The 25950-nt window shown below is 40.6% G+C and overlaps 2 protein-coding genes across 2 annotated transcripts; both read right to left on the bottom strand.

The window, feature by feature from the left end:
* Nucleotides 1-1232: 1232 nt before the first annotated feature.
* Nucleotides 1233-6844, bottom strand: pa2g4b (proliferation-associated 2G4, b). Its single transcript, XM_058644189.1, has 13 exons — nt 6650-6844; nt 4969-5097; nt 4783-4888; nt 4599-4668; nt 4369-4461; nt 4215-4278; nt 4051-4129; nt 3891-3969; nt 3669-3802; nt 2995-3089; nt 2411-2538; nt 2264-2317; nt 1233-2176 (listed from the first exon to the last, which is right to left on the bottom strand). The coding sequence occupies exons 1-13, from the start codon at nt 6735-6737 to the stop codon at nt 2117-2119; spliced, it is 1179 nt and encodes a 392-aa protein (XP_058500172.1). The 5' UTR covers nt 6738-6844; the 3' UTR covers nt 1233-2116.
* A 1314-nt stretch (nt 6845-8158) lies between these two features.
* erbb3b (erb-b2 receptor tyrosine kinase 3b) lies at nt 8159-24258 on the bottom strand. The gene is made up of 28 exons (XM_058643810.1): nt 23995-24258; nt 21604-21758; nt 21316-21502; nt 20187-20312; nt 20022-20084; nt 19257-19375; nt 18513-18654; nt 18300-18413; nt 18093-18210; nt 17916-17989; nt 17622-17712; nt 16322-16524; nt 15907-16039; nt 15709-15802; nt 14174-14331; nt 13998-14054; nt 13239-13380; nt 13018-13137; nt 12816-12914; nt 12466-12651; nt 12213-12368; nt 12009-12084; nt 11734-11880; nt 11552-11649; nt 10703-10876; nt 10524-10595; nt 9933-10224; nt 8159-9788 (listed from the first exon to the last, which is right to left on the bottom strand). Exons 1-28 carry the CDS (start codon nt 24071-24073, stop codon nt 8917-8919), a joined length of 4347 nt encoding a protein of 1448 aa, XP_058499793.1. The 5' UTR covers nt 24074-24258; the 3' UTR covers nt 8159-8916.
* Between the last annotated feature and the right edge of the window lie 1692 nt (nt 24259-25950).

Below are 25950 nucleotides of genomic sequence, written 5' to 3' on the forward strand. Positions count from 1 at the left end.
AAACCTGTCCGACACTATAAGGCAGTGTCAGCAATTGGTGGCATGTGGGCCAACACAGGCCCACCAGCATCAGTATCTTACCCGGCAGATGATTTTAAAATCTGATCTTATATTATTTGCTCATCTTCAGAAAAAAAAATTGAAAAATATTAACTTATTCGAATAGATGCTGTTGCTAGAATTGACAGTCAACTTAAACTAAATGTTTGGTTTGAATAATAAAAACACTGCTGCTCTCACAGACAGCCAGGTTTGGAGAGTACATGTCCGTAAAAGTCATTCTTAAAATTGAAATGATTCACAATAAATATTAACAGTACGAGCATGTATCTCACACACGCCTTCTTAACAAGCTGGCGATTAAAGACTACATCCACATTCTAGTTAGCTTAAGGCAGCAAACATGGTTTTTTTTGTGACACTTGCCTGATGAAGATACGATGCTTTGGCCCAATATTCAATTGCTTACAAGAAAATTGGCCCTCGACCACATTTACTTGCTCAACTAAACTGCCAACCCAAGTGCTGGACAGGACAGGTTTAATGTGTTCAGACATGGTTTCCTGTGTACCATTTGAGTTAATGTTGCCTTTTTTTTATCATTTTGAAGTAGTTTAGCCATACTCCTCTGACCTCTGACATCACCTGGGCCTTTGCCCAGGGAACTGATGCACACTTGATATTTTCCTTTTCCCCAGTAGATCAGCAGTTTCTAATCTAAGACACTCAGATAAGCCCACCTAGCTCCAATGACCACATCGTATTTCTCTCCCATAACTAATGCTGTTTTGAATCTGGCAGTTCCCCTCAACCATTTCTATGTATTAAGCTGCTGCCATAAGACTGGTTGATTAGATGCTTGTGTCAATAAGTTGAACAGGTGTACTTAATAAAGTGGTGAGTATGTGTTAGGCTTTTTTCATAGTTCCAATTCCATTTCATGTCAAAAGCTCTACTTTCAAAGTTATAGCTCTACCATTTCTCCCCTGAAATAATTAATCAAGCCACTGTGGTCTGAAGACAGAGCAGCTTGGCCACTATCCATAGGGTCAATGACATGACCTCAGGCCTTCTTAAATCCAGCCTACGGACCTAAATTTGCAACACAGTAAAGCTGGATCTCCAAGCAGGTCGGTGCCTGGTGTCCTCTAAACAGTCTCAATACATTTTCAAAATCATGTCAAACATGTCACCCATTTGGTCCGAATAGTTCAAAAACAGAAGCACACAAATGATGTCAGGTGGTTTTTTAATGTTTCCAAAAATAGTCTCTGAAAGTGGGATTGGTTTTACAAAAGTATCCATATATTTAACAGGTATGGAATTCTTATGTAAACAGACTGTCAGACTCAGTGGTGGCACCAGAAGACCGAACGCTGAACCCTTGGCAGAAGTTAGACCGTCCACAACCGAGGATGGAAGTTTGTTTTTTCTTTAAATCACTTTGTCAGTCTTTAGAAAATATAAGCTGAGTGAAGTACAACAGATGACTAAAATGGCTAGTAGGCTTAAGCAAGAGCAGTACAAATGCAGTAGTTTAGCTGAACTTAACTGTAACATGAAATAATGATTACAAATGCTGTGTACGACATAGAATGTCAGGGTTCAAGACGGCCATTACGTTTCTGCCCATGTTAACACTTCAAAAGGCTTCAGGCTTATGACCTCAAGAAAGTTATTTAAATGCCTCATGATTACACTGATAGTCTGGTGAATTCATCATCCTTGGTTGCTCTGTCAAACTCATTTGATGCTCTCTAACTTTATCAGCAATTACTATGGAAAAATCGGCTCAAGATCGAAAGGGGTTTAATTATCCAATGAGCAAATGCCCATGCACCAAATATCCACTCTTGCAGCTGAACTGTGCCCACTGTTAAGAGGAACGGCTACCTCAAGGACAACGACATTTACTGGGGACAAATGAGTTTGTGTTTTAGGTTTTAGGAGTGACAGAATTTAGGAGCAGCATCATCCCAGACTGACATCAGTTAGGTTCAGAGGTATTCACACCGGCTACACCAGCAAGTGCCTCAGACAGCTGGGACAGAAGGATTCATGATGTCTGTTCTTTGGGTCATCAGAGGTCTGTCAGAATTTCTTGCAGAGAGAGAATCTATTCTGCAGCTTCAGTCTCCATTGCCTGTCCTGTTGCAGTCTCAACGGTCTTTGTGGCCTTTAAAGAAAAATAATGAAGTTAGTGGAAACATTTGGAGCTTAAATTCTTATGTATTTTAATAAAGTACACTGCATCACAACGCACCTTCTTTTTCTTCTTCTTTTGAGCCTTGCGGCTGGTTGAACTCTGAAGCAAAGCCTTTAACAAAAAGACAAAAATGGAATGAGATATCCTTCATTAATCCAATCTTTTACTCTTCAGGTAGAGGAGGCAACATTTATCACACTTTACCTTCAGTTCTGGGTCCTCAACCTCATGCTCAGACTTGTACAGTTCTGGCTCATAGAGGCTGTTGGTGATTCGCAGTGGTCCATTAGCCATAAGCAGCACAGTGAACTTGAACTGGGCAACAAATTCTCCTGAACACAGATAAGATTGAAAAGGTGCAGGTCAACTTGGGTGTTCAATTTGGACATCAAATGGTGCTATTCACTAATTAAAATGCATGGTGACAGTGAGACAATGACAAAAAAAATCCAGGAAGTCTAGTTGTAACAACACATCAGTGACAGTCAATGTGTGTCTCTTTAGAGACAGTGTGTGAGCACAGACAGCAGTCTGCAAGGTGTGAGAATGTGGGCTTAATGGTAAAAAAAAAAACCCCACACAAGTTAGTCACAGGATATGGTTTGTGTTGCCTAAGCATATCACATAAGTATATGGAAAAAAGGAATTTTACCACGACACCTGTGCTGTGATATTTTCATTCGATTGTACATCTGATGTTCTGCAGCAACTGTGAGCTTTCCCTTCATTTTGTTCATGTGAAAAACCACAAAGAATTTTAAAGTCTCCAAGGGCTTGAAACCACTCACCCTCTTTCTCATGCAGCACGTTGAATGGCTGCAGCAGCTCATGTTTGGCACACTCCACCACGCCCAACCTGGCCTTGCTTTCATCTTCAAATGCTCTGAGGAGACAAATGAGAAAAGAGAAATGAGGAAGGGGAACTCTGGACATTTAATTATAAAAAACATTATGCGACTTCAGCTGGGCTACAGCAGCCTCTGCAGCCACACGTGTTAATGAATTATGTTGCGTTTCCTCGCTGAAGGGAAACATTGTTAATATATTTCTCATGACCTCTAGTTTTATGATTAAAGTGTTGTCCCTGTGACACAAAAGCTCAAGTGCTAAACCCCCTCCTCCAAAAAAACAAACAAACCAGTGTATTTACAAATGTGTAAATGAGAGCATATCCCAATCTTGCAGTCAGGAAAGAACACTAACATTTCACTTTGTTGTTTATTGTCTATTTTTAATTTAAATAAAAAAAGATTCCTTGCTGAATATGAGAAAAACATAATTTTTAATGACTTGCCAATCTTTTTAAACTGACCTACAGTTTGGCATTGTTTAGGGTGAAAGTCACTCCATCCACACTTCACAAACCAACTCAGAATGACTCAGTTCAAGTACAGGCATAAGTGGTGGCGAGTATGACGTAGAAAAAAACACAAATATCTGAAGTGAAGATGAAAGACACTACCTCAGAGTGAAAGGCATTGTATCAAAGCGTTTTTCCACGTCACTGAAGAATATCCGAGATGTCTTCATCTTCAAGCCGTAAACCTTGTTGGGGTCTCGTTTGTAAACGGTGGTCCTCTGACCTCCATCCTTGGCCTTAATCGCAAAACAGAACATAGAAATTTTAATCCTTGCCTGCACATCATTTCTATGCTGAGTGGGGGGGTTGAAATTCATCTCTCACCTTTCCCTCTCCAGTACTGACAAGCACATCCACTGCATAGACCTCATGCACCTCAAACTCAGCCTTCTCATGGTCCTTTCTACAAACAATTATCCACAGGTTAGAGTGAACACTCATAGGGTCAGTTATGATAAAGACTTGCTAAATGTAACTGACTGACTTCTGCTGGTCCGTTGGGTTTTGGATGATCGTTTTCTCCCCATCAATGACATGCTGTTTGAGCTGATGGGACAGCATGCCTATAAATAATGAAGAAATAAACTGAGTCAAGTATTACATTCAGAAAATGTATGCAATTATAGTCACAGCATAAGCAATACCCACCTTCAATAGGAGAGCACTTGAATGACTTTGCAATCTTGTTCCAGGCATCTGTGACCTGTGAGTTCTAATAGAATATAACAAGAGACAAAAGTAATTGTTTAAAAAGGTAAGAGCAGTGATGTCAATCATATCCGTGATCATGGTGGAGTTTTACCTGGTTTCCTGGCTTGACAAGACGCAAGGCAGCCTCAGCACAGAGGTGAGCTGCTTTGACAACATCAGCCTTCCTCCCTGTTAGTGGGTTGTCCTGATGTAACACAGGCAGCAGGTCAAAAAAGACCCAATTATTATAATTTGCTAATGGTGAGTGTCAAATCACAATCCTTGCATTTTCTGAATAAATGAGTTGTGAAAGTGTGATTTATTCCAAGAGTGACGCCATACCTTGGTCACTCCAACAACAAAGCTGTGAGCCACATTTGAGATGAAGCCATCGACATGTACGCCCAGATCACTGCACACCAACACAACAGGAAAACGTGAGTGTGTAACGCAAAAAAAAAAAAAAACACACTACAGGACAATTTGTCCAGTACTCAGGGACAACGATATAATTTTAGCCGCTTACATCTTGATAAGGTCCCCGTCCTTCAGTATGATGTCAGGATCGCTCTTCAGAGGAGAGCAATGGCAAACACAGTTGTTAACTGACACACAAGTAGGAAAAGCGATACCTGCAAAAGGAAGAGAGTAAATAAGGGAGTGCGGGGTCAGAGACGTTTGATGATGACCAATAATGCAACAAAAGACTAACCTTTCTTCATGTCCTTTTCCTTCTTGAAGATTTTCCCAGTCTCTGTCATGATATAAGCATCACCCTTTTCACACAGGCTGAGCACAGAGACTCCAGGCATAGCTGCCGCTACCACTGTCTTCAGAGCCTCTGTAGGACAGGAGATTAAAAAAAAAGAAAAAGAGAGTCATAATGCATTTAAAAACACATATGAATGACAGTATACATGTAGTTTTGGACAGCAACTCCAATACCACAAATGTTGTAATGTTTTGTGTTCGATATTTAGTCACATGGTTCATAAAATGTCAAAATAGTGAAAATTCACACTCGTCTCACCTACATTGCTCAATGTTAACTCTAAAGTTGTCTTTACATTTATTAGCCAACTGTGCAAAGACCGTTTTTCTTCTTGACTGATTCCTCAAAGTACCAATATCGACAGAAGGTGCGTTTTCTAGGATCAAACCGTATATGGATAATATTCAATGAAAATATTAATTTTGCCTTGATATAGGTCCATTCATATCCAGGCAGCAGTACATGTGGTTACTTGTAATTCCTACATTTTCACTGCAGTATAAATTGGGGCCACATTTTAGGAGATGTCAGGTACTACAGAATATGTTATCTTGGTTCTTAGTCATGTTTTATGATAAAGAAAGCTAGTAAAATGTTTTTGTACAAGAGGTAAAAGTGGTCAGTGGTGTTTGACTCCATAGCGGGAACTGGTCTGTGAAATAATTTGCCGATATCAAATGACAAAAGGAGGTCTTATTTGATTTTAATTCAACCAACAGCACTTTAGCTAAAAAAACAAACATTGAACAGACTGTCTGGCAGCTGTCCATCAGCTTTAAATAGCCAAATGCTGGTCATAAATTAGAGGTCTGAAATGTCTGTGGAGGTTCAGAGTCAACCAGGTCATTGTACCCACGAATGGGTAGATATAGTCGACTGGAGTTGCTTAAGTTTTGTTGTAATATTAAAAGTACGGACGAAATATGCTCCAAATGTATATTAAACGTATCAAAGTCACTGAACGACTGAGGCCTTACAAATTATATACTGTAAAATATATTGGATTCAACTCCAAGCATGTGGTATGTTGTTGACATTAAGGGTAATTTGTGAGTTTATTTAAACATTTAAATGGAATAATTCAATTATTTTTTTCGACGGTAATCTAACATGGCAGTGCACTGTGTGAGTTGTGCTCGTTCTGATAAAGATGAAAGAAACCTCAGATTACAAACGGCTTCATTCACGTCTGTTGTAACAGCTGCCATTTGAATTAGATGTGGGTGTATAACAGAATCTGCGCCGCCACATGTTAACAACCCATTTTGTACTTGTCATTGTTATCTCTATCCATTAGCCGTTACTGCTAGCTAGCGCTTGCTAGTGTGAAGTAGCTAAGCCACAGACCCACCTAGCTCACTAGGCTAATATGACAGCTGCAAAACCATAAACCAACACAACTCACTCCAAGTAAAAGCATTTCCTAACAACATTTAAAACACCTCGGTGTGAACTGAATTGAACAAAGACCCGCTCTCTGGCTGTGACCTGTGGCCGCTAAGGCAGCTGCGGCACATGGCACAGTTGCTGCTGCCGAGTGTGATTAGCCGACGCTGCTACAGTAGCTAACGCAGAAGGATCTTCGTACTTCGTGGACGTTTAACGGCTACTTTCCACTTACGATTCGCGATCTCCGCCCCCATCTTGTACTTGGTGACCACCAAGTCATCGGCGATGGTCTGCTCCTGAGTGTCGTCGTCTCCAGACATGTTGGCAGTGAGTCCGCGAAACTTTTTCCCCGGCGGGTGTCAAGTCAGTCTCAGGATCTACCACGCTGCTCTCCGCACACCGGCCCGCCCGACTTCTACCGGCAGCCTGCTATCACCAAATCCCGCCTGCGGCCAAAGACCCAATGACAAGTCAAGATAGTTCACGGCCTAGTCTTTACTGCTTTCGTTCGTGTTCGTCGTCGTCAAACACCAGTCGAGAGGGTTTTGGTGGAGTTTGCATAAATAACTACTAGTAATGAAATGAACAAATGTGTACTTATACATTTGATATTATACTATAGCAAATATATTATATTAATATAGGGTTGTTGTACATAAAATAGAAAACGGACTGAATCAGTGACTCTAAAACAAATGCCAAATTGTACACTTGACACATGATACACCTCTTTCATACTGGATATAATATTTTATATTTTACATTATTGTCTTTATATGATTGATACAACGCTTAATTCCGTTTCATTTTAAATGAATATTTTATAAGTGCTTACTTACATGAATGTAAATATTATGTACATATATATGTTGTGTGTGTATATATATTAAAGTAATATCTGTATTTATTTTTCAATAGCCCCCATGTCATGTGATAAACTGACTCTAAACCAATGCCAAATTGCAGTACTACCATAAACAGAGAGAACACATGTTCTTGTATTTGGGTTTTAGTACTTCTAATATTTAATGTTTTATTGCCTTTTTAAAGACTTTTTTAAATTAATATAATAATAATTATTCAAATATACCCATTTTGTCATGTAACCAAACAAGCATGTTTGGAGTTATGGTAAGTGTGTTTGTATTGGATTTTAGTACTTGTTATATTTAATATATATATATAATTGATTTTTTTTCATAAGAATATCAATATTGCATGTTTTTAATAACCTCCATGTTATCTGATACACATATGACTCCAAAACAGTACCAAATATTAGTTCTAGTCCAAACGCCTTTGCAATATTGGTGAATTGATTTTCTTAGCAATGGTGAAGGGCTTACCAACAGATAAAACTGATATCTAACACATTTGTGGAAAAATAAATAAAAGAAACAAATCTTTTGGTAGCAGAGAATAATTTTATTTAATTTTTTATTTTATATACAGTATACATGTATTTTATATCCTCTACAATTACAGGTGTGAATTGTTTGAGCTTTCAAACTTTCAGAAATGGTCAATGCAACTATGTCCCAGGCCACATTGCAGGATTACATCCATAACAAACCAAAAGTATATGTATGCATATATTGTTTGGCATCTAAAAACAGATGCTAATTCGAGACGCATTGAGAGCCCACTCAATATCACTTTATTATGTATCACATCCCAAATTAAATCTGAGACAAAAAAACACTTAAAATACGCTATACACAAATAAGAACTTTTAACACAATTCAAAATGTATTGTTTCCATTTATTTGAAACACACTGCAAGATGGTGTCAAAAAAAGACAGCCATACAAATAAACAAACAACACAAATAACTGGAGAATTGTAGAATAATTGTATTCAGCATCATTTCTACAAAAGACAGAGATATAGAAATGGGACTTAAACAGCTCATGTCACTACATATTAGGGATGGGAATCAGTATCGGTCAGTATCGGTATCGGTCCGATACTGGTCAAAATCACTGGATCGGATATCCTATAAATCACATGCTTCCCTATGCACAGACTATAAAAATGTAAATAAAAATCAGCAAAAGCATGAGTCATGCTTGGGCTGTTTGGTTCTTCTTTTTGGGAGAACAATATTTGTTACACATTTGAAAAATGATGACTTTGAAATGACTCAGCATAAATGTGTTATTAACAGCTTCATAGGTCATAAATGGTCTAAAATGACAGTATCGGACTAATGTCGGTATCGGTAGATACTCGAGTTTGTGACATTGGTATCGGACACAAAAAAGTGGTATTGTCCCATGCCTACTACAAATTACTGTTATAACAGTATTTTGGCACATTTATGGCTCATAAACATTTATTTACTGCATCATAAAGCAGTAAAATCACATTCAATTGTGGAATGTTTTTAATACTCATTATTATTTTTATCTTTAAAAGCTTGTTGGACCTATTTAAATATTACAAATCTATGCAGATTTATGACCGGTGCCAAAGTAATGTCTGTCCCCCGCCACATTATTAGGTGCGTACAGCATCTGGCTTGAGGAACAGTCTGCTGTGCCAGTAGTCTGGGTTGTCAAACGATGTGTTGCTGCCAGGTTCCCCCATGCCTGCACACACCTTGATGTATCCCCTGATCGGCGCACACTTACCACCGCCCATCTCCTCAGAAACAGCTCTTCCCTTCACTGGAACATTCTGGTAGTCTGCCTGATTCCACTCACTGGGCACCACTCCAAATCTGGTCATCTCCTCATACTCCTCCACCTCCTCTTCCCCAGATGTGAGCACAGCTGGTGTGGGCATGACCAGGCCACTCCGATTCTCTGGATGTGTGGGCTGCTTATTAGTGTTGTAGTGGCACCTCTCCTCTTCATCCTGGTGCTCTTTTTCCAGCATGTCCACTGTTTGGTCTGTTTCCTGTGTCTCTGCTGCAGTTTTTGCAGATGTTTGTCTCTCCCATGCTGAATCCTCTCCCTCTGAGGAGTCAGCGCGCCTGATATCCATGTATTCATACCTGCCCATTCCTTGCACTGCCTCTTCTTGGTCTTCCTCTGTGCGCTCAGTTTGCTGATTTTTCTCTCTGGAGTCTTTTTGCTCCTCACAATCTTCATCCTCTTGTTTGCTCCTTGCGGTTGAGATTGATGTTGTTTCCACGTCTGCTGTGGTTTGGACGTGTAAGGAAACCGTGAAGGTTGGCGAGGGTAAAGGTGAGGTCGTACTGAAAGGGGCCCCAGACACGGCAACTGTGTGAGATGAGAAACTGCTGCCTGAGCCAGGAGGAGACTCTTTGCTCATGATTTCATATTCCTGGGAAGGATTTTTCACCACCAGAGCCAGATTAGTCTTCAGTCTTGGGTTTCTTCGGCCATAATGAGAGACTCTAGAGACTGTGAGTCGCGACAAGATTCATAGAAGAGAAACTTTGATTACATATTGTTGCAATAATAATAATATACCTTTTGTTTAAAATGCAGCACAACAGGAAATGCTTGAAAAACTTAAAAAACCTCAATTTAGTACTGATCATTTACCTCTCTCTGGAGAGACAGGAGACACGGGCAGGACATAGCCGTCATGGTCTACCTCATCCTCTTCCTCTGCCTTCCACACCTTGTATGAGGATGGAGTTGACGCCGTTGAGAGTTTCCTGTGTCGGCCGATGGCTGTACGAGGATCACCTCTCTCTGAGCCAAATCTGCCCCTGCAAAGACTGGCACTCTGCAGAACCTCCTCGTGCCATTCCGCCTCTCTGCCACTCCCCCTGACCTCTGACCTGTCAGGCAGCGTCCGCACAGAGCTCAGCCGAGTTCTCTGGAACCACAACTGAGACATGCAAGCAAATAAATACTTAGACTGATGCAGCAGCTCAGAGAAATCAATCACTCTTATTAGCAAAATAACAAAGACCAGCTGGACCTAAATAACTCATTTTATTGGCTCCTGAGATAATACTGGCAGCATTGTGTGTTAATACTTATTTTACTTATTGGCAAAATGTAGTAACTTCTCTGATTAAAGTTAGGCTGTGGAACATTAGAGCTGAATCTACTTTATCTTATTTATTCGTTGCGCAATACAAGCACCAGCAAACATTAGGCCATGAATATGTGAACGTGCCACACCTGGCGGATGCTGTCGAGAGGACTCGGTGTCATTGGCAGGTATCCAATCGGCCCAGACTGAGAGGTGCCGCTCTTCAAATCAGAAAACAAAAAAAGATTAATGTGCTAATTTCACTTGGCCCCTATTCTTTGAAGATGGCCCTCAAACAGTCAACGACATACAAAGAATAATTTATTACCCTGTAAGAATTAATACGAGAACGGGACAGACTCCAAGATGGAGAGTGTTGAAGGGGAGGAGTCGTCAAACCGTCCTCCAGTCCAGCTTCATCTGGGTCTTCTAAATCTGTATCCAGAAGTCCTCGCTCGGATCCTCTTCGATTGATTTCTTCTGAGGCTGCTTCTCCTTCCAGCTACAGAATAACAGGGTAGATTTATCATCCCAGATGATAAAAACACCATCGCATATAACTCAGTACATTTGCTAAATGGTTTTCTGGTCTTGAGGACCACTCAAAGCTGCTTTACACTACAGTTTTGCCATTCACCCATTCACACAGCACATGTTCTATCACTTATCTTTCATACTCATTCACACACTGCCAGCATATGTCTTGCCCAAGGACACGTCGGCATGTAGACTAGAGGAGCAGGGAATCCAAACCCATGACTCGTTCTACCACTGAGCTATAAAGTTTGACTTTTGGTCAAAGTCTATCTTTTTTACTGATTAATTGAGTACTAAAAATACTGTGTCTTTACTGCTGTAAATATTATTTTCCTGGTTATAATGTCACAGTAAAATGTGATGAAATCAAAATATAGCCGAGTACAATATCCAAACAAAAGGAGCTACACATTTGTGTGAAATGGTAGGACACATTATGACAGCTGATAAATATCTTTTTTACCACCGGTGATGAAATGCAAAAATTGATCATTCCTGAAATCTAACTCGGACGATTAAAATTGTTTGTGCGTTTGTTGTTGTACCTGTATGTTGTCTTTTTTGCAACTGCAAAATTAATTCCAGTAAAAACTGACAATAAAGTGGTATCGTACTTCAGTAAACGTCGAGTAAACTTCACCTTGATAACGAGGTATCTTGGTGGGTCTCTTGCCATACGAGTAAAATCACTGGCCAGCTCTTTGAAGGTCGGCCTTATGTTTTCATCAATCATCCAACCTAGAGAGAAAAAAAATCGAATTATCCAGATCACATTTCCATTTCCATGTACGCGTCATGGTGGCGGTGCTTTATCAAGCTCACATTTAACCATGACCATGTAGACATCTATGGTACAGATGTGCGGCTGTGAAAGACGCTCGCCCTTCTCCAGCAGACTTGGCACTTCCTGAGGATGCACGGACGCATACGGCTCTGCTCCAAACGACATCATCTCCCACACTGTCACCCCTGTCCGGGAAGACAGATGACACATTTAAACTCACCCTGCCAAAATTCACAGACGGCATCCATTTAGAGGAGCATTTACTCATCAGTGCATAGTTTATAGTGCGACACACGGTCCTGCAGCCACTTACCATAACTCCAAACATCACTTTGATGAGTGTATCTGCGAAACAAGATACTTTCAAGTGCCATCCATTTTATAGGAGTCTGTATTAGAAGACAAATCGCAGGCGCACGTCACTGTCTGACTTTATTACTGGGAGAGACAGTGAAAACCACTAACTGTGACTGAACATTTCCAAGGTGTCCACTCAAAATGAGTGAGTCTAACCAACCTTGGTGTCAGTGTAGACATATTTCTTGTCATCAGGATAAAGGAGGTCAGCCACGCCATAGTCAGAGATCTGGACCTGGTAGTCGTTCTTCAGCAGGATGTTACGGGCCGCCAGGTTCCTGTGGACGACGCAGTGTTCCTCCAGGTAGTACATACCCTAAGACAGAAACATATGTACTCTAAATATACTCTGACATCTTATTCATAATCGATGTTTTTTTGTGTGTTTTTTTTTAATCCATAACTACACTCACTTTAGCAATCTGCACACACCAGTTGAGGAGACGCTGGGGGTCCAGGCTGTTCTTGTGATGCCTGATGTGTTCCAGTAAGGAACCCTGCAAAATGAGCTGTGTCACCAGCTGCAGACTGGGACCTGGACAGATGCCCAGCAGCCTCACAATGTAAGGATGGTCCAGGCTGCCCATGGACAGCATGTGCTACACAGAGAAGAAGAAAACATCAATGTACTGGCTGTGATACTTGATTTGTTCTGCATTGGGAATCATTGTGACCTCAAAATGTTTTATTTGTCTCCAGTTTCTCGTCATAGTCTGACATTGTGTGTAAAGTGATCTGCTTCTGAAGAGTATATGATGCTCACATCAGTGATTTCAGTGAAGGTCTGTCGACCTGAGCTGTCCTGGATGGCCTTGATGGCCACAGGGATCTTCACAGTCTCTCCCTCTGGAGTCCAGAATCCCTTAAACATACATTAAATGTACACCTGCAGTCATGCCACTTCTCATATCTCTTCATTTAACACCCAAACTTGTGCATACGTGTTTGAAAAAACTTTGAAATACCTTGTGCACTGTTCCAAACACTCCCGAGCCTAGAGCTTTGAGTTTCTTCAGCTCTGAGGGCCTCAAAATGCGAGCGTGAACCTTGGTGCCTTTCTCTCCAGGACCCAGTGGCTCAAAGCTCTGCCAAAAAAAAAAAACAACAGTTACTCCCACATGACTCTATTCCTTCTCTCCGTGTACCTGTCAATTCAAACGCAGGCATAGTGTCAAGGAAATCTCACCTCTCCACTCTCCAGGTATCGCCGCATGGCTCTCTTGCGGCGGATTGCCAGGCCTCGGTGGTACAGCACTCCCAGGAAAAACAGCACCAGGCAGAAAATCAAGCCGGCCGGCACACCCAGAGCTATACCTGTGATCTGACCGCTGCAGACAGGAGCGGAGACGGAGAGAGACAAAGATGTTGGGAGAAGGTCAGAAACAAGTGGACTCTAACAGAACTGTCAACATTTCAAAATCAAGAAGCATAGGGTTGATATGTAAGTGTCAGGTATGTATATACAGTATATACAGTATGTGTATGTCTATACTGTCAGGTTGTGCATTCAGCGGACCTACAGGGCTATTAAACTTTGGTGTATGTGGTTATGTTTTCTGTTTGTGATTACATTTTACATTTGGTAATTTAGAGCTCAACTCTGTATTGTATTGTATCTTACCCCGTTAAATTAACACTGAAATAAAGAAAAAAACTCTCACCACTCTCCACCAACAGCGCAGAAACTTTTAAACTGTCATCTATTTTCTATCTTGCTGTTGCTTTTGTTGTTTATTGTTTTGTCCGTGCCATGTAAAGTGTTGGAGAAGACTTTGTGAATAAAATGGATAATTTTATTTGCAAACTGAAAGGGACATTAAGTGGTTGCACTTAAATGAGAAACATGAAATGATAGATACACATAGGTCATAGGATATATAGTTGTGTAGTGTTTTTTTTTGTTTTGTTTTGTTTTGTTTTTTTACCAGCAGGGGGCAACACTCACCTGCTAACCGACAGTCTGCCTGTCTGTAAACAGTCATTTAATCCTGGGCCTGAACATCTGAAACAGATGAACAGTTCATTGTCGTCAACATTTATAGAGCCATTACTGCATCACATGGATGGAACACACGCACACACACACACACACACACACACACAAACGTCTGTCCTCCTCACCCCTGTGTGCAGTTGTGGTGACACGATTCACAGTGACCCTCCCTGGTGGGATATTTGAAGATTAGTCCCTTCTGTCCATCATTTACACCAGTGGGACAGGAGGACATGCAGTACGGACCATCTCGAAGGTTGGCGCATTCCACACACTCATCTGCACCCTAAGAAATCGAGAGAGGAAACAAATCTTTGTACTGTTTCATTTTAACTGTGTGCCAAAGTTAAAATGTTAATATTGTGATTCCCAATCAAAAAATATAAACACCAGCCCAGAGAAACAGCATATGTGATGGTGTGGGATGGAATGAGGCACCATTGAGGCAGTAGCTTATAATGGAAGTTGTGGTGGAACATATTTCAGCAGGTATACTGTAGTATAAGTATACTTAAAAATATGTAATATTATTATGAGGAGAATCAGATGATCACAAAGTACTGAGCTGCTCAAGTCATGTAACCAGCAAGAATGGACAAACATTCTAACAACAAAACAATTCTCAAACAATGAATTAGTGTCACTAAAAGAAATGGAGACATGACCCATGTCGTTAAAAAAGTATCCCAACTCTTCTGGAAATTGAGATTTTTGAAACGTGTGATGCAATCGGTATCATTACACTCGTGTTCGTTGTGAATTTTTAACAAATGACGAAGACTTGATTTGACTTATTCATTCATTCATTGCCTAACACTTTTTCCTCCATTCATGAATTTGAATAGCTATCCTTTTAAAAAGCACCTTTACAAGCATTTTAAACCTAGACATGCATTATTTATTATTTTATTGATGGTCTTATTGTAATGTATTATTTTTTTTTTTTTCCTTACTCCATTGTCTGTCAATCTGTTGGTGCTACTGGTTGTTCAATAAAGTAAAACTTCACCGATTTGCATTTAGCTTTGTATTACTACTGTAGAATAGGGGTAGTATTTTATAAAAATTGTGCTTCCCAACCTCAGTTTTGCCTGAGTTGAGAAATATCTTCATTCTTTTCTTTGTTACGTGCCCACCAGTGACACTTGGTCCTGTTAGCGTAACTGTTAGCAAAGATGGCGGACACTGTTTACATTCTGGGAATGAGGTCCCGCCCCCTTACAAGTGGGTTTAGCGTTGCAGTTTCAAGCCTCGGACCAAGTGTCACTGGTGGGCACGTAACAAAAAAAAGAATGAAGCTATTTCTCGAGGTTGGTCAAGTATTCCTGACTGAAGGCTGAATGTGATGAGGATGTGGTGAGGCTGCAAATGAACTCCCCCTCGGGGATCAATAAAGTTGTCTGAATTTGAGTCAGTCCCTCGACAAACAACAATTCACCTTCACGTTTACACCTACGGCTGATTTAGAGTGTCCAATTAACCTCTGCATGTTTTTTGGACTGTGGGAGAAGCTGCAGAAACATAGAAAGGCCAAAACCTAGAATCAAACTGCAGATTTTTTTTTTTTTTCCACAAATTTTGGGCAAACAACTCATGCCTGTGCAGTTTCTATATTAGCAAACATCCATATCACTGGGTATTTATTATAAAAGGAGGTTATTACCGGTCCTGTACAGCTGACTGTCCCATGCTGAGGCTTACACTCTGGATGACAGGCAACACATTCCCCACTGGGCCCTGCAAATTCCCTCGGAGCTCTATATGGACACAATATTCAACAATACACAGTTAAACAAGAGGAAAAAAATATTCAACACACAAATGTGAAGAATCACAAGATTATCAACTCATATCTACAGACCTGGTGTTGAAATTACAGCTGCCCACACACGTGTCATTTCGGCTGTAGTTCCTACAGGAGAGACACTGGTCGGGCCCCGGGCCCCAGCAGCCTGAGTCTGAGCACAGTGGGTCGCACATGTAGCCTTCTGCAACTGCACACACACAACAGTGTGAAAACACACACACACAGCGGTCAAACAATAGCTCTCACATTACACTCACTAATTCAAGTGCGAGACACAAAAAGACAACGAGGAAGTTAATTTTGACCACAATATTATATGATATAAAGAAAGTTTTGATTTTCATGACGTACATGGATAAAAAAAACAAAACGTTTGATCAGTTTCAAGGTTTCCAAATCATAACAAATTCAACATTTCATTTGGAAATAGAAGAGTTTTTATTCCTGCCAGACTCTGAGTTCGCCTCACCACATTCTGCCAGCGGCCTGTTGTTGTTAAGGTTGTTGACTCGAACTCTGCGTCCTCTGAACAGCTGTGTCCAGTTTACAGTGTGGTGGTAACAGAGGTTGGCGTTCTGACTGATGTACACGCTGCCATCACTGATCTCCCGGAGGGAGCGCAGACCCAGTGAGGTCAGAGTGGGGATATGCATCACCATTAGAGAAAAACGTCTGTGGTTCAAGGGAAGGAGGACACAGACAAAAACAAAAACAGGGGAGGGGGAAAAAAGAGAAAGAAAAGAAAGAACTTTCACGCCAGAACCAAAAAAAATATGTGAAACAAATGTCAAAATAATAATAACTCTCATCTGTTTCTGTGGATAATGTATTTATTTTAAAGTCAAGTGGAGTGCTGCACAAACACACACAGGTTCGCTCAGCAATGCATTTGAGGACCCATATTGAGACAAAGCTGTCTCCCTAACCTTAACATAAGCAGTTAATGCCTAATCCTAACCTTAAATAAACCACAATTCAAACCTTAAAAATCAACCAGTTCCTCAGGAATTATGTTGTGCATCATTAGGACCAGGTTTTGGTCCTGTCAAGGTCAGTGTTTAGGCCAGAAAAAGTACACACGCACACACACACACACACACACACATCTTCGCAGCAACACACAAATAGGCTGATCATGAGGTGCGAACACGGAGCGTGAAAAACTCAGCCAGGAGAGACAGGAGCCTGTATAATACAGTCAACATTTATTTGTTTGTTTTATCTGGTACCTTTCTTGTATTTCATTGAATTTATGAATTTTAAAGATGCAGTATGCAACATTCACCAGGCTTTATGCTGTGTTCAAACCGGACGCGACGCAAATTTATATCTATATCGCACAAACCGCATCTGACGCTCACGTTTCCACAACAGAGAGTGCTAAAAGAAACGTTACTTCTGTTTAAAATACGGCGTCTTGCTTCCATCGCATCACAAAATGTTCAGTATTAGACGTGATTGGCGTGGAGCGACACAACAAATTGCGCTTGGTGGTTTAAACTACCCATGTGTATGCGCATATGTATATACAGTATGTGTGTGTTTTGTTTAAAATGTAGACTGTTTGCTTCACATAGCCTTAAAATAAGCCTTTTAAATGTACTTATTATTACAGGCTGCCACCTTGAGCCACCACATTTCTACAACAGCCTGAACAGATTGTATTTTACAATCTGACTTGGGAACATACTACACAAATGATATAAACCCATATAAATGCAAAAAGATCCTTTTCATATACACAAACATGCAGTGTCATCAGTACTTACTTGTAGAGCGACCTCCCTTGAATTGTAGTGAGACTCGAAAACACGGACAGGTCAGTCAGCTCTTTGGGCCACGACTGGATGTTTAGAATATCTAAAAAATTAAAGTGTAACACAATTAAAACATAGTGTATATATAGTAACAAACAAACTTTACAGTGGATCATTGAAATGTTCTTATTATTGACCTTTTAAGATCTGACGTTACAGTGAAATGAACTAAAATACAAAGGAATTCTTATCATTACAGCTCCAGTGCTGTAGCACATGATTTATTGTTAATCAACACCAACAAACCTGTTATTTCTCGGACTGTGCGGAACACCTCCAGCTTTTTGACATCCAGTGGTGGGATGTTTTTAAAGTCATCTCTTTGGAGAAAAATGAAAAGATTCATTTTAATTTGGTTTCAGGTTGATGGAACATACACAAAAAAGTGCTATTGTGCTTAGGGTATAAAACCCAAATAATTACCCAAGAATCCCTGTGACCAGGAAGTGAAGACTGCCCTGGATCTTGGTGCAGTTGATGAAGCTGTCAATGTTGGTGGCGTCCACGGTCTGTCTGTTCTCAGCACCTGTTCCTTCACACACTGCGGGGGTGACACGACAACTTGATTGGCTCTGGTGGACGACAAATGACCTCAGAGGAAGTTTGTCTCGTGTATTCATTAGTGTCAACCTTTGGGGCAGAGTCCACTGCAGAGCTCGCACTGCTTCTGGCCTTCTCTCTCCACCTCCATCTTGTCCGGAGGACAAACGCTCACGCAGGAGCTACCGTCCACCAGAAAATGTGCTGTGAGGATGAAAGAAAACAGACTTCAGACTGTCTTTTGCACATTTAGGAAGGTTTGGAAAAGTATTATTCAAGAAAACACAGGGTGTCTGTACTCACTGGGGCACTGAGAGACGCAGATGGAGCCATACTGATATTTTGCATTAGGATTCGTCTCCATTTGAAACGTCTGTTTGTTATAGATCAGAGTCTGGGGACACTGAGGCACACAGGCTCCAGAGTCGTTGAAATGACGGCATGCCTTTGCAAACACACACAGATGCAGGCTGTTAAACTACTGGGGTAGTGCCTAAAGTCTGCCAGACCGCTACTATCAATGATCGGCGGCTAGGATGACTACTTATGGCTTCCAGAGGATACATCTCAGAGATTTGGGTGATCAACTGATATTTTATGGTTTCAATTTAGCGCTACCCATGATTATGAAGCCCTCAACCGTTCACAAGCTTTGGCAAACAACAAACACCAGAAGACAAAAATAACCTCATGTCTCAGAGAGAATAGTTTCGATTTGATGCTGCTGGTGAGATTTTGAGTATCGCAGTGAGCAAGCATCAAGTGTCTGCAAGGGGATTTCCACATGACACTAATGTGCAATATTAGTGTAACGAATACAAACAGCTGCCTGGAAGACGGGGAAAAAATCCAGTTTGTGGTTTGTAATTGATAAAATATGGGTGAAAATCCATCCACCAGTTTAAAAATATGTGCCTTACAATGGAGTCAAACATGATTGGAAACAGAATTGGAATTAAAAAAGCAAGTGACAAAGCCGTTTGGAATGAAACCCCTCTTGAAATTAGACTTGGCTGCAAAGGCAAGAGGTGAGGACAGGGTACTTACAAAGCAGTCCACGTCTCGAGGCCCTTTGCATCCTGCTGCACACTCTATGTGACAGCAGTCTCTGGGGCTGGTCCCAAAACAGCGGCCGTTACACTGTGGAGCGCACACCGTCTTAGTCACTGAGACACACAGGAGAAACGGAACCGATGGAGGTCAACAGCAGTCATGTATAAGGTACCTAAAAGGGATACTTGAGTAAAAGTACAAGTATCTTACCAAAAAATTACACTTCTTACGTAAGTAAAAGTCTTAAAGTATATGACATTTATTGTATTTAAGTATCAAAAGTAATATTCTTGTATAAAATGTATTTGTTTTAGACGTAAAAGTATTAAAGAACCATGGTAGTTCAGTGGTAGGGCAAGCTGTCTTTCAACGGAAAGGTTGTGTGTTCAATTCCTGGCTCTGCTAGTCTATGTGCGCCCTTGAGCAAGACACTTAAACCCATGTGTGAATGGGTGAATGGCAAAACTGTGGTGTAAAGCAGCTCATCAAGACTAGAAAAGCTCTATATTTACCAACTCTTCTTCTACTGATTTTATTTGCGAGTATCAAAGATCGTTAGAGGAAAGGTAGTGGAGGGAAAGTAAAAGTTGCTAGAATTATAAATAACAAAGTAAAGTACAGCTATGCGAATTAAGTACAGTGACAAAGTATTTGTACTTTGTTACATTACAACACTGGTCAACTGTGTGCATGAGTGCGTTGTGAGAGGGAAGAACTGAGCCAGACAAGCAGAAGGATACAGAACAATCGAGCACTCACGGATCTGACACTGGTCCCCATTTGGCCCCCAGCAGTAATCTCCACAGGATTTGTGGCAGGGGCCTAAGAGAGAAAAAGAAGAATAGACAGAAAGAAAGAAAAAGAGTAACTACAAGAGACAATTTTGAAGGTGACTTGGGATTAGTGAAGTAAGACTATAGGAACCTCTCCCTCCGTTGAACCGGATGTCGATAGCGGCGCTGCTGTCCCTGATGATGTCTTGCCAGAAGATCCAGGGGCCATAACTCAGGTACTTGTTGTTGATGATCTGCACTCCTCCCTCCAGAATCTCTGTGAAGAAAGACACAACACAAAGCAGAGAGCAAATTAACGCTTCTACAGCCTGCAAGATATGCAGGTGTATAACAAGTCGCCGCCCAGATCCCAGGTACTATTGCCAATGGAAAAGCAAAATAACCATTTTTGTCCTTTGTCTGTGTCATAAACTTTGGCTTCAAAACATAAAATACAAGCTTGTCCATTCAGGACATGGCAGCGTAGCATGAAGCAAAGGCCTTCCCTACAGTACACATGAAAGGCTTATTCTTAGGCTACTAAAAACATTTTTATTTTAAAGCATTTATACACTTACACAGATCTACGTATGGATAGTATATTCAGTTTCTGTATGTATAAATACTAGATGCAATTTAGGGTTAAAAAAAAGGTAAACTTATATCATCTTTTTCAAATTGTGAATATTTTACATTTGATCCCAAAACTGCACAATTCCCTAACAGCATATCACGTGCATGTCTATGTTATAGCGCCGACACCCTTATTCTCTGGCTTGGCGTAATGTTTTGTTCCCCAGCAACACCAGCGCAACCTTTACCACAGACAATAACTCTGTTTAATAACTTTTTTTTTTTTTTTTTTACAATGTGTTGTCCAAATGTATTTTTTCTACAGATTTTCCTGTCTTTGTTGCCCAAGAACAATTTACTGTAACCTGTAATTTCAAACTAGGTCAATAATTTAAAAGTACTCAGAGAGAAAAAAAGTTTTGACCCCTATTTTCAAACCTTTTCTACTTATAATGGCCGGAATATCTTTTTATTAATACTATCATTATTATAATAATAATAATGTATAAACAATTACACTGTAATTTTACACTACAATTGTGCACATTTCCAAGAAGCTGCAGTTCACTGGTATAGGGTTAATCCCACAGACCTTGATTACATATTTAATTTATGACACAGTGCATTGTAGTTTTGATGTTTTGGAGCGTGAATGTTTATTACAAGAGTACAATACTGTCCTGTTTTCCTCTTTTTAAAATCTTCACCTGTCAGATTCCCGAGCCCGAGCTGCCTCAGACCGTTGGAGCCGTCTTTGGGGTAGTTGAAGAAGACAGCGAGGGCAAAGCGTCTTTCATAAAGGCTGTTTCCTCTGATGATCCGCAGCTGCCCCAAAGGAATCTCCTGAAAGTGGTTCATGACAATGAGGACGTAGCCGGTCACCTCGCGGATGGTCTGGATGGAAGAAGATCATTATCGTCAAAGAAAAAGAAAACCAAGCGAGCTTCAGTACCTTGTACAGACAAAGCAGGTGGGCGAGGAAGAAGGGTGTTTACTTTGAGGAAGGAGAAGTCCCAGTTACTCTCAATCTGAGTGATCTCCAGGTTTCCCATGATAATCTCACAGCCGTCATAGCGCTCCTTAATCAGGTTATACTGATTCTCCTGAGAGCCAGTGGAGCTCATTCCGTTCTGTGTACCAGGACAAACCACTAACACACACACACACACACACACACACACACAGAGAAGAAAGACACCTGTTACATTAACACAAGTTTTGGACACAGCTCATGCTTCATGATGGCGTCAGGGCAACTTTGGTGAACTTTTTTGTTCTTCTTCACTTAATCTGAAGTTACTTCCCTCTTCCCTCTTACCTCTTTGAAGAAGGGATTTCAAAGAGGTAACAGCAATGGAACAACATCTCCTTTATGTGCTCACTGATATTATGACTTGTAATGTGAAGGAAAGGAAAAACTGTGTGAATGCACAGACAGACCCTCACTCGTTTGGATTATTAAGAAATGTGGGTCAGAAACACATGGTTGTGTAGTGGTGGCAGTAAGTAGAGCCGGTCAGAACAAGGTTCTTTCTGCAAGTTCTCCTTGTTTGTGCGTGGGTTTTCTAGGTTTCCTTCCACAGTCATAAAAACATGCAGATTTGAGGATGAGAATGAGGCAAATTGGACTGTAGATTTACGAGTGGATGCTTGTTTGTCTCTATGTGATGGAGTGGCGACCTGTCCAGGGTGGAACCCCTATGTCTCCCTATGTCAGCTGGGACTGGCACCAGCGGCCCTCATGTGGAGGACCAAGCGGTAGAGGATGGATGGAAGGGTCAGAACACTTCTACTCTCTCTCACGTAAAGGACTATGACAGTGTATCTACGCGTCTCACACACTGACCGCAACCCTAACACAGAACTAATATGCATTTGCAAATCACCAAACTTCAGGCTTCAAAACTAGAGTTCAGTTTTGGGTGACATCATGATCAGTTACCACATGGTTTGAGTCCAAATGACAGATGTGAATTTAAATCGACTGCAATGAGCCCGCACACATTCAAACTGTGTAATGTATATTTCAACGATGACGTTAAACTATGGCTGGTGTACTGTGCTACTATTCCAGTACGGTCTATGGAAGCTGAACAAATGAAGAATGCCAGCGAGATAAGGTTGCATTGTCTCTGTGGTATTAACGACTATGGTGAGTCTTCCTGATGTGTGTGTGTGTGTGTGTGTGTGTGTGTGCTGCTGTGTTGGCTGCAGAGTTTGATGTGAAGCAGAGTAAAATAATCAGGCTCAAACCCGGCTACATGTAGCAGTACAAGGCCTGGGGCTGACTGAGAGCCGGACAGAGGTCAAGGGAACAGGGCTTTCCACAGACAAAGTGACTCATTGTGATTAAGTTATAAATGTGGTCAGTGTGTCCTCGCAGGGAGTGAAGAGCGCTGCAGTGACAGACAGTGATTCTGTGTGCGTGTGTGTGTCTGATGGGTCTGTGCTGCTGAGATCATACCAACAGACAATGGGACATGTGTGAGATGGACTCTCTCGCGGAGGGAAACGGGAAATATCGTGGACGGAAGGAGACGCGTACACATACTCTCACACTGACCAACAGATACTTTGCAGTCCTGTCCCTTTATGTGCAACAAACCTGCAGCTGTACACACAAGTGTCTTCAGTCCCGAATATGTGGATGGATGGAGGTGTACACCAGAACCAGCGACACAATTGTGAGGTTGATTAGCTCCTTATTTCATGTCGACAGATGACAGGAGCATAACCCACATCCTCGTGTACATAATTATTTATGTATAAATAGAGGCAGAATTCATCTGGAACAGCTGCACAACAATTCTGAATATTAGGACATTTAAAACACAGGTGTAGCCATACATCTAATAACACTAATAAGTGACGTATGGTGCTTTTTATAACTGTCATTTCTAATTATAAATGTATGTTTACTGTGATCATCATTGTAACTCATCAATATCTGTGTTATGTTAGTCTCCTATGCTTAGAATGCTTGATAACGTGCAGTAATATGTGTTTTATTATTATTCTCATAAGCTACAGCTGCTTGTATGTATAGTACCAGTCAAATAAATCAATAATAAACACAAATGTGCAGCAATATTTTAGTTTATACAGTAGGAATATCAGTATATTGTTGCATTAAGACCCTTGTTTAATATCAGGGCTGCAACTAAGGATTCTTTTTCAGAATTTATTATTTTCGAGTAATCGTTTGGTCCGTAAATAATCACATTTAAGAAGCTGAAAAATCAGAGAACTTATACAATTTAATAGTTAATAGTTTCAGTCCTATTTAATATTAAAGAAAAGAAGGAAAGAAGAGCTGAGGGTGAACAAGTCACGATTCTATTCTATTCTATTCTGTTAAACAGTGATCTGCTGTGAAATGATCTTACCTTCATGGGTTTGGGTTAATGCTGTTTGTAGCCTCCACGATAATGTGAGACACATCAAAACGACTCTCCACTGCTTCATGTTGACGACTGCTCTGTTTACTGAGGTGTTCTCATATCATCCAGTACTGAGTGGTCCTCTGAAAAGCTGAAGCTCTGAGGGACATGCATAAAAAGAATCAAAGGAGACACATATATATGTGGAAAAAACTAAACTGATTCAAGGTTCAACACCCTGTCTCTGAAAGATAAGAGAGAGAGAGAGAGAGAGAGAGAGAGAGAGAGAGAGAGAGAGAGAGAGAGAGAGAGAGAGAGAGAGAGAGAGAGAGAGAGAGAGGGAAAAATATCAAATGATGTGACGTCAAAGTGAAGGAGAAAGCCCCAAGTGTAAAAGTGTAAAAGTGAAAAGGGCGAACAAGTGGCAGTTTATTTTGATGTTGGGTTTCTCCTCCCAGAGAGGAGCATGTGATTGGACAGGAGCCCAAATTATTCACCAATCAGAGGTGGATCCGTCTTTTACGGGTTTCAGCCATACAAGAGAATGTTCTTCTACTATAATGTGACATATTCATAACAGTAATAATAACAATAATAATAACAACAATAATAATAATAATAATAATAATGATAATAATAATGTTGTGGTGCTCTGAATTTCTCCAGACAAACTTGATGAAACACTTTCATTAATGAAGCCTCTGTAATACTTGTGGTCCAAACCTGTTGCACGTGCAACAGTGTGAACAACATGCATGTGTGTGTGTTTTTATGTGCAGTTATTTGAGTTTAATGCTGTCAGCTGCAGTGTGTGTGTGTGTGTGTGTGTGGAAGCAGCACTGCAGCTCACACTGATGTGAGTGGCTGCACTGTTCCACCCTGTAAAGAGCAGTATTGTCCGTGCTGCCCTGTCAACTGGTTAATCACCTCTTTGATGCGCATGTAGCAGCCTGCCACAATGGCCATATTGTCAGACGGTCAAGTGACTTCTGAACCCCGACACAAGAAAATGCTTAATTTGAGAAAATGGGCTCAGAGCAGTGGAGCAGCTTCCTGGACATGAAGCTGCGAGTAAAAGAGCAGACGACTCACTCGTGGATGGATGGACGTGTGTAACTATCCCTGACAGATGTACAGTTAATAAGATGACATGAACATGCCTTGTCTTGTGCACAAATAAAAGTACATATATGTATATATATATATATATATATATACATATATGTGTATATATATATATATATATATATATATATATACATATATGATGTATTCATTTACAAAAATAACATCATATAGATAGAGAATATACAAAGAAAAATACAAAATGTTAAGCATAAACACTTGCATTTTAATTGCAATATGATTCACTTACAAATGAAGGTTTTATTATTGCCACTAATAACTGTCCACTGTCCTCCATCAGCAGTCCTCTGTCCAGCAGGAGGAGACAGAGTCTGAGTGATGGCGATTTGCAGGCCCTGTAAAAAAAAAGAAAAAAGAAAAAAGAAGTGGACTCCAAGCCACAGTCAGCACTGTCACGTCTTCTTTGAGGTCATTTTAATAACTTTTTTTTTTTTTTTTTTTCTTAAATGTATTATTCTTTGAACGGTGATTTCAGGTGCAGTCTGTAATCTGCGCATAAGACAATCAGTTGCCAAGTAGTGAAAACTTTGGAGAATTGAATCAATTAGAATTGTCTTAACTGTTGCTCATTAAAACATTGAAAAGCGGAAAATAATATGCAAATCAAGCTACACTGATATCAAACAAATGTTTGCTGACCTGTCGCCAGGTCAAAGAAGAAGAGAAAAAAACGTGACTTTTACAGAGGCTTGATGGTTTCCTAAAGAATTTGACACTTTCATAGCGCCACCATGGTGCTCGCCTCATTGTCAGCTCTGGTGGCCCTGTCCCCTCTGAGACGAGCAGTGGGGGTGACTGATGTGGCCTTTTGCAGTT

This window comes from Solea solea, chromosome 11, assembly GCF_958295425.1.
Source record: "Solea solea chromosome 11, fSolSol10.1, whole genome shotgun sequence".
Lineage (NCBI taxonomy): Eukaryota > Metazoa > Chordata > Actinopteri > Pleuronectiformes > Soleidae > Solea > Solea solea.

Excerpts from the sequence above, each read along its gene's own strand:
- pa2g4b (XM_058644189.1), bottom strand. The coding sequence starts at position 6,737 with ATGTCTGGAGACGACGACACTCAGGAGCAGACCATCGCCGATGACTTG. Across the intron at positions 3,803-3,890 it reads TCAGTACTGGAGAGGGAAAG|GCCAAGGATGGAGGTCAGAG; the intron begins GTGAGAGATGAA and ends TTTGCGATTAAG. Across the intron at positions 2,177-2,263 it reads AAAAGAAGAAGAAAAAGAAG|GCCACAAAGACCGTTGAGAC; the intron begins GTGCGTTGTGAT and ends TTTTCTTTAAAG.
- erbb3b (XM_058643810.1), bottom strand. The coding sequence starts at position 24,073 with ATGAAGCAGTGGAGAGTCGTTTTGATGTGTCTCACATTATCGTGGAGG. Across the intron at positions 16,040-16,321 it reads CAGGCCGCTGGCAGAATGTG|TTGCAGAAGGCTACATGTGC; the intron begins GTGAGGCGAACT and ends GTGTGTGTGCAG. Across the intron at positions 14,055-14,173 it reads CACCACAACTGCACACAGGG|ATGTTCAGGCCCAGGATTAA; the intron begins GTGAGGAGGACA and ends CATCTGTTTCAG.